At 46.3% G+C, this 9287-nt stretch overlaps 1 protein-coding gene across 1 annotated transcript; it reads left to right on the forward strand.

Moving 5' to 3' along the window:
* Positions 1 to 7054: 7054 nt before the first annotated feature.
* LOC146252411 (glycine N-acyltransferase-like protein 2) lies at positions 7055 to 7965 on the forward strand. Its single transcript, XM_084679049.1, is given in 4 exon segments — positions 7055 to 7157; positions 7258 to 7381; positions 7518 to 7812; positions 7814 to 7965. Coding segments are annotated over 4 exon segments (618 nt in total). The 3' UTR covers positions 7910 to 7965.
* The last annotated feature ends 1322 nt before the right edge of the window (positions 7966 to 9287 follow it).

Consider the following 9287-nt stretch of genomic DNA (forward strand, 5'->3'; position numbering starts at 1 on the left):
TTCCTGTACCATACCTGCTGTACCTGCACAAACGTTTTCAGTCATTCAATAGGACATGCTACGTTTCTCTGACAGGCGCAGAAGTCAGTGGTGAAGAGATGGGAGACAGGGGTGAAAAAAAGAAGAGCGAGGAAAGACAGAGGGAAGAGAGAGGGAAGAAAGGATTCCTTACCCCAGCAAGTTCAAAGCTTGCTGCATTGATTACATCATCGGGACGAAGGCAGTGGAATGGGACAATGCACCATTAGGAGGGGGGGACGAGAACCTACTTCTCGCCACTGCCTCCCTCTGAATCTCCCTACACTCACAGAGGGCACTGCTCATCTCCCCTCTATACCACACACTCTCTCTTACACACACACACACACACACACACACACACACACACACTAACACACACTCTCACACACACACACGCTCCCCTAACTCACCCAGGTCCAGAAAGACAGCCTCGTCTCCCCGTCCTCCTCGCTTACTCAGCCAGTACATCACGTGACAGACTGGCTGAATGTGTGTACTGTATGTATGTTGGAAAGACAGGTGCGCGTGTGAGTTAGTGCACGTGTGTCCGAAGAGACTGAGAGAGAGTGTGGGTGCATGCATGCCTGTGTGCGTGTGCAACGATAGACCGGCACTGCAGGAAGTCAGTTGCTGCAGGACACTGCAGGATTGCTGCTCTTCTGCTGGCTCGCCAGCTCTGTTTTCCCTCCTCTCTCTCTCTCTCTCTCTCTCTCTCTCTCTCTCTTTCCCTCTCTCTCTCCCTCGCTCTTCACTCAGGCAGATTGCTCAAGGAGGAGAGTGGGAGCATGTGCTGCATACTTTTTAGGAGAGGGGGGGAGATGGGGAGAGGAGGGGGGAGAGGGGGAGGGTGGGCAAAAATGAGTAAGGAGAGGGGGGAAGGCATTACAGAGGTGCGGAGCATGCTGGTGAAGCACTGTGCTCGGGGAAGGGGGGGGGGGGGCAGGAGGGGGTGGCGGTTGGAAAAGGAGGAGAGTTGAGGTGCAAGGAACGTCAGGTGAGTGCGGCAATTTGCTTGCTGGCAGTGCAGCGCTGTACATCCCCCCCACCCCCCACCCCTCCCCCCTCTCTCAGGGAAGAAAAAAAGAGAGAGGAAGAAAAAAAAACTGCAGATGTTCACCGTGATGTCAGGCTCCCAGGCTCTGGTGTAAACGTAAGGCGAGCGTTTGGATATGTCTTTAAAGGTTACAGACTGGGTCTGCAGCAGAGAGAACCGCACCGGAACAACTCGTCTCATAGGACGGCCTGCTGGATCGCGACTGTGGCTCATTCTCTTTTTCAAGGTCTTAACACAGTAACCTGAGGTGAACCCAAAGATCAGGAAGCACACACACACACCGTCAGAAAGACCACCGGCACAATGATCTGGATTCATCATACGCAGGTAAGGGGCGCATTTCGGGAAGCCCCGGTTCCCCCTACGACACAAACTTTCACAAAGGGAGCCTACGTCATGGCACTTCATACAACATGACTGCTGTCATGGGGAACCTTGACCCCACATTAGATAGAGATCACAAGGAGATGTGGACAGAGATCTGCGACTGTTGTAGAACACATGTCTGGAAGCCTGAGTTCTGCAGTACTCAGAGCATTATGACCTCTTTCCTCTGCCTGGTCTAAGGCACAGACTCATCATGGACACTGCACTTCAAGTTCTTTACAGTAACAGTTCACAAGCAACTCTATACAAGTTTTCCCTCACAGTATCAAAGTAAATTGTATTTAGCATCTCTCTGTCCTGCGTTCTCTCTCTCTCTCTCTCTCTCTCTCTCTCTCTCTCTCTCTCTCTCTCTCTCTCTCTCACACACATACACACACACACACACACTTTTACCCCACTCGCCTGTTTTAAAACTTCATCAAGCTTTTTACTCTGTTCAAGACTCACATTTCCTGGTATACGCAGAACCTCATTTGACTGTAATACAACTTCTAGACTGCAGTCTGTCTGTCCCATGCAGGCCACTGTAACCTCATTCTCAGCGTTGCTTCAGCAATTATCCTGTACTGTCAGAGCATGTCTGACAGGGCTAAAACTACACATTAAACACTGTACCTATGTTCCACCAGAGACCCTCTGCAAATTATATTTAACCAAAGTCATTAAGACAGTGACACGAGGCACTCGAGGACAACTGCACTTTTCCAACGCTTGCAAAGGTTAAAAGAAGGTTCTCTCATTGTTTTCTCTCAGTGTTTTATTTCTCCATGTCCTGAGTCATTCCTAAAGGCCAGTTCTATCAAATGGCCGGTCCCCTCTGACACGCTCCTTCTATTTAAAGCCTGTGCCATGTGTTAAACATGGATGAGAGAGCAGTTGAGGCGAACCGCTAACTGGCTGGTGCAGGGACTGTGACACTGATTAGACCGAGCCTGCTAGAGGCTTACACTGCAGGCATAGATACAGTTACCCATCAGTCTAGGCCCCTTTAAGAACACAGTATCGCATACACACAGAGAGTGAGAGGTAAACAGATATGATAATAGCATTAGAGGAGAATAAAGCTGTCTCTAAGCAACCACAGTAAAGAACTGGCTAAGATGAGCATATATAATGGGGATGCATCATGCACGCCAAAAGAGCGAGGAGACAAACTTCTCTATACTCACTCTTTACCACTTCAGGCTGGAAGGAGGATGCTGCCCCGGTTTGTGGTGTGCTTCCATGGCGCGGCAAAGTTGACTGCAGCATTGCCTCCTGAACAGAATGACATTGTTTGCACTCTCCCTCTCCCCCTTCTCTCTCTTTCTCTCCCTCCTCCTCCTCCTTCTCCTCTGTGCTCTCACTCGCTCGCCCCTCCCTCCTCCTCCTCCTCCTCCTCCTCCTCCTCCTCCTCCTCCTCGCACGCTCGCTGGCAGCACAAACTGCACAGCTCAGCAGTGTTTCCCCCTCTGCCGCAGCACATCCTGCATGAGCTCTGCGTATCTGAGTGGGACGGGACTTTTAAAGGGGAACGCAACCTCCAGGGTCAGTGTGTGTGTGTGTGTGTGTGTGTGTGTGTGCGCTGCACATCCTTAGGTCCACCCCCTCCCACAATTCCTCAACACCACCCACCACCCCTACCCCCATTGAGCAGCATCAGGGTTACCGATTCCCTCACAAGAGACTCCCTCCCTTTAACCCTCCTCCTCTTCTTTCCTCCACCCCCACGACCCCTCCCCACCATCAGCACCTTCACCACCACCACTCCTTTTATTTATTTTCACTGTAAAGCAAAACCCATCCTGTGTAAAAGACAGTTCTCAATGGGCAACAGTGTTCTTCAACGATGCCACCTCTGATTCTCTCATGAAGGTCTTATGCCTTAATATCTCTCACTTCTCCTGAATGCCCCGAATAGACGGTTTGTCTCCAGGTATTAGCTCAAAATAGGCCAACGTGATACGTGGTAAAAATGGTTCTGTGTGGATACAGTACATTTGTACTGTAAGAAGCGGAGAGCTGAATGACATTATTGCCTTTAGTCATGACAAACCAATTACCATATACTGTACATGATACATGGTACAGAATCAATGTACTGCAATGGGACACAGTGTCATCATTGGCAAGGTTTGCTTTTTTCTCTACCGATTCAAATTTCTCCTGATCCGTCATGCACCATTGTGACTCTCCGCTATTCTGCATTGCGCAGAAATATAGAAATGATCCAATTGACCAAATTTATCTTTCTCAAGTTCGTGAAAATAGTCATCCATTATCATTAAGGTCATCGTCGTAATCTTTTTCATCTGTTTTAATACCTAAACCTCACTGCGTATATAAATCGAAAGGTGCACTCAATTATTAATAATGAATCATTTTACGGTTCTTCAAAGTAATGCGTTACTATAATCATTGTTTGACCCTACAGAGTTCCTACACAATGGCGCCTTGAGGGTTTTCTGCAGCACTGCTGCTGCACTGTGGGGTTCTCACTGCAGAACCAAGGCTGGTTCACATGACTGTTCTCCTGGGCCCCCAATGAACCTTGTGAACCCCCCCCCTACCCCCCCCCCCTCTCTCTCTCCCTCAACCCCTCTCTCTCTTTCTCTCTCTCTCTCTAACTGTGCAGCAGCACTGGGCAGCTATACATTAACCCCCCCAGGCGGAAGGGCTTTAGGCTTACCTCAACTAGCATGTAAGGTTAGCCGATAGAGTCTCTGGAGTCCACCTCTCGTGGCAAAAATACCTGAATGGCAGAAACGCACTTTGCGCTGAAGGAAAATCCTGAATGAGCAGAGCTTGCACAATGACTCTCTGTGTTGACAATCAATGACTGTTGGAGGTCAAGTGTATGATGCCATTCATGCCGGTCATACAGTGCGCTGTGAGTATTAGGTACCGAGTTCCAAACGTCCAACTCAAGGGATAAGCTCTCAACTTATCAGGCAGAGCTCCATTCCGCGGTGCTGTCTCTGGCGTGGGAGACCTGCCGGCAACGACAGTGGCAGTGCGACAGGGTCTCTCATTCACACAGCTTCTGTCATGTGCACAGCGGTGACATGGCTGAAAATGCCCCCTCCGGCAGATTCCTCACACCCCCCAATTCTTCAGTAATGGCATCCCCATTGATAAATAAGGCATGAGGAAGGGCCCTTTTAACTTGTCCTATCACGTTACTTGCTGCTGTATACCTGACACTGTCGCAACCAATGGCTCCAGGCCGTCGGCTGTGGATGATGTTTCTAGATCTGTTCTCACAGGGAACACGTGTATATGGCCTGAGGCCTGCAGACTCATCATCAGTCTTGCCATTGTATTGTTTAAATCATAGGTCCATGTCTATTTCTATGGACATGACTGTACATAATGCAGGTCTATGCATTGCCCTTGCTGACTGGACAGTTGATAAAAATGGACCACACATTCCATTCAAGCAATTTGTGAATACAAAATGAGCGGCTATTAAAAAACACCACTGACATGGCTAATGCGATGTGACAGGAAGTGGTCCAGAAGGCCATCTTGGGAGAGAGGTTATCTATGATGTATGGAAAACCTGGACGTAACCTGGTCCGGAGAGCTGAATCTAACGAAGCACCGAGGCTCAAGCGGATGTGGTGTGTGTTACCCCGGCCCGATGCTCCTCTCTATCGATCTGCCCAGAACAGATAATAGACACATTGATTCACATCCTCAGCAACTTGCTTGGTTTAGACATCACTCTGAGCGCATTCCAAACAGGGCTCAATCAATGAGTAAAAGTGTGTTGACTGAGTCTTTTCCTGGCCTATCCCAAATGATTTGAACATTCGCAGAAGAGCAACGTTCATATCCAACCAGAAAACATTTCATGACTTGCTTTGCTGTGAGGGGCATGTTGTGCTAAGCTAATTGTCATCAACACAGACCAGGAAAAACCTGGCTTTGCTAATTAGCAGTGGCGTTCAGGAGTCATCTCAGGTGAACAGACTGGAATTTAATTGAAAGAGTTGGCCATGTAGACTGACGGATACTGACGGATGCAGACTTGGGGCAGGCGAGTGCAGTATTTCACTGCGCCAGTGTTTCTTTGCTGACCTCATTTTGTGAAACTGGGCAGATTTCTCCCAAGGCCAAGCTGGTGGAAAACAAGTTAGAGCCATAGACACATGCAGTTTAAAGAGGGTCGTTCACAGATCATTTGGAATTGTTAAGCGCTCTACATAAAACATCCTCCATATCATCAATCCTCATTTGAAGAGCATCCCATAGCTATATTTTCACATTCACAATTTAAGTAAACTTAGTATTACGATGAATGAATGGTTGTCAATATCCCTGATAATATTCCTCTTCCAAGGTCAAATGTCTTCTGACGTCTTGAACTGACACCTAGAAATATGAGGAAAGAAAGCTGTCTCCTGTTTTTCCCTCAACATTAAAGAGATTGGAGTAACAAGCATATGATGGATTAACATTATGTTGAGTGGGGGAACCTTTGTGAGTGGCTACTCCAGGGGCTACTGCTAAGTAAGCTGTGACTTTGCCATCTATCAGCGTCAACACCATTTATTGTCCAGATTACAGGAGTTTTGTGGAACAGCAAAATGCTAAACATATAAAATACAATGGAATATACAAGATAAAACAATGCCAAATGCAATGAATACTATCCAGGTATACTATATGGGTTATAATGTAGGATGTTCTTTAAAAAATAAATCAATGTTTTCATCTTTTGCATTCAACATTTTAATTACCTGTATTTTGTGGCACAACCAGGTATTTCCCTAATAGTGCTTGTCTGCCAAGCCATAAGCACACAGTATGATCTGAAAAATACCTATATACTGTATATCAACCCAGCTGTGGACTTTGTACTTGTCAGTGTAATCTCCTGCGGTAATTTTAGCTTGAACCTATTAAGCTGTAAAACAACTGATCAATGTGTGAAAAAACAGTCTGCCTTTCTATAGCTAGACTGAACTTTAGACTCTGACTGAAACAAAATACATGAATGTGTGTTCAACGTTCACAGTGTCTCGACGTGATCATCTCGAAAGCAGTCAAAGACCTCTCTGTGCTGAGAAATATCCTTTACAAAGAAATCCCACCGTCAGTCACTGTAGGCTCATACAATATTCCATTATTTTGATGTTTAGCACAAAGAAATCACTAAGCTAACTAGCTACAGCCGTGACTGTGCTTCAGTATGGGTTTACAGGTTTTATGTGTAAATAGTCTAAATGACAAATATAATATACATCCTTGTTCAGCATAATCTGCATATTTATGTCCTACTGTGTGTTTTTTGTATTTCCAAGTATTTGGTGTTCGTGGTGCATGGTCTTTTATGGCTCTGATTAGCTTTGAATCTTTTCTGTTTGTTTTTTTCTCAGGTTCTTGGTGGTGTGCTGCATATTCCCCAGAACAACCCTTGTCACCTGGAGTTATGCATAGACTGTTGGCCTATATTCAGCAGTCATTTGTTATCGTTGAAAAAAACTGGCAAAATGGAAATATGAAACAGATAATTTATTATGTCACAGACCTGACACTGGATGCTGTATTCATCTTCTGAAATGAACATGACATTTTTAAGGCTGTTATCATCTACTCACCTGACATATGCACTATCTTCACCCTGAGCCCGGACGCATTGAGAACCAGAATAGGAAACTGGAAGAAGGGCTAACGTTTAGAGGAAGGGCACTCCTGACCTCATCCCTATGTGATGCAATATGCTCATATTTGTTAGGATTGTCATGCTTGGTTAAAATCTTTTTTTTTTTTTGTCTGAAGTATCAATTTCTAATTGTTGTCTTTGAAAGGCATTCCAAGGTCACTCAGTGGTCTTATAAAAAACAGTGCTTCCTTAAATGGACTGGATATAACTGAATATGGTGATTACAATACCTACATTCATCACAGTTCACACAGCATGGCATACCATGGGTAAGATGAGCCACAGTTGACTATTTACAACAGAATTTTGGCTTACTTTTCTTTGTTTTTGTACACGTCAAATCAACAACTTAAATACTCTTAACCTCACCTTGTATCAATCATTAGCATTCTGTCCCATGACCAGAAAGAAGCACCCTCTGAAAATCTGTAGCCTGGATGTGTCCCACGCAGAGGAAGTGGACAGACACCTGTCTTACGGAGGGACCCAGGGAAGTGTGAGCCACGTTAGGGCTTGTATCCGCCACCTGCCCAACGTCTGTGTGACAGACGACAGGGAACAGCCGGTGTCCTGGATGCTGTCTGACGAGCTGTGTGAGCTGAGGATAGCCTACACCTCCCCGGAATACCGGAGGGCCGGACACTTGATGGCACTGTCCGCAGCGCTGATGCGCAAGGTGAGTGCCATGGGCCTGCCGGTTTTACTGTCACGTCAACCGGGAGAACCATCCCGCCGTGGCCGCCGTGACATCACTGAGATTCTCCAGGTGTCCCTCGATGGAAAATATGTCATTGTAGCTTATATGCAAGGATAAATATTTAAGACTTCTTACTCTATGCAATAAAATTAAGATGATGGCATATAATATAAGTGGTGCTGTTAGTGTTTGTTGTGTGTGTGTGTGTGTGAGTAAAACTGTGTGTGTTTTCAGCAACATTGTCGTGTTCAGAGTTTAGAAATGAAAAATACATTATCTGTGGTACGACGATGCACTGGACATTTTGCTTCCATCCTCTTCCAATTCTGCCTGTGTGTGACACAAATCTTTTTCCAGTCTTGTGCATCGAGACAGCGGTTTTGATTTAAGACCCTTCTCTCAATCACCCAAAGAGACTCCCCCCTCCCATGGGCACCCCCTCTGGAGCTATGTAGCCTCAGAGCTGATTGCCTCTCTGTTTTAGCAGCAATGCACCATTCAAGTCTGCAGGCAACTTGACAAATGAGCAGCGATCGTAGCATAGGGGTGTTTGTACTGCACCATCCACCCCATCCTACTTCATCCCGACCCGCAGTGGTTATACCTTTGCTGAGTCTAAGCGCCCCCCCCCCTCCCCCCTCACACACACACACACACTCCTACTCTCCCCTCTTTCCTCACTTACTCCCTCACTCCTTATCTTCCACACTCTGGGAAAACTCACAGACATAACTGCAAGTGCACATAGGTAGACACACAAGAACTCCCACTTTACTAGAGTATACGTCCGTGTTTTAAAAATCCATTCTGTCCATCAGGAGTAAGTAGAGTAGAGCAATTTGCTCTACTATAAACACTAGTAACATCAGAAAGGTGTGGATGTTTCAAAGAGGTGTGGGAACATTCACACAGTATCAAAAATACACTGGAGGCAAACCAAAAGTGAATCAGCCATTTACCATGGAAGCCTCTGACTGTTGCTAAACTGGGAACCTACACAAAAGACGATAAAAGATGGATCTTAGAGTATTCCCTATAAACAAGTGTTGGCCTGTACCAATCTTGTGCAGGGACAGCATCCACCCTCTGGTTTAAGCAGGATTTTTCACCTGAGAACAATAAATAGAAGGAGCTCGGTGTATGTCCGAAGCAGCCCGTCATCATTCACCTTGGCTTTTGTGGCTGTGACTTGTCTGCATGCTGCCAGCCACATGTGCTGTCCAACAGAAGCAGATCACTCTGTGATCTGTGGAGTGGGGACGTACTATTGATCCTGCTGAAATGATGGTTTTTAAAAGGCAGGCAGTAAGCATGTCTGTACTCCTCCCACAGCGTGTGGATCGCCATGGCTTGGCCGGAGATATCACCCTCCTCAGCACTTTGCACTCTGGCCCAACAGGAAAATTGCATTTTTTCTCTCAGACAGCTGAGCAGAGGGTAATTCAAGTCATTGAGCTATACTCTCTGCTAGAGATGTA

This window comes from Hypomesus nipponensis, chromosome 18, assembly GCF_054491055.1.
Source record: "Hypomesus nipponensis isolate SF chromosome 18, ASM5449105v1, whole genome shotgun sequence".
Lineage (NCBI taxonomy): Eukaryota > Metazoa > Chordata > Actinopteri > Osmeriformes > Osmeridae > Hypomesus > Hypomesus nipponensis.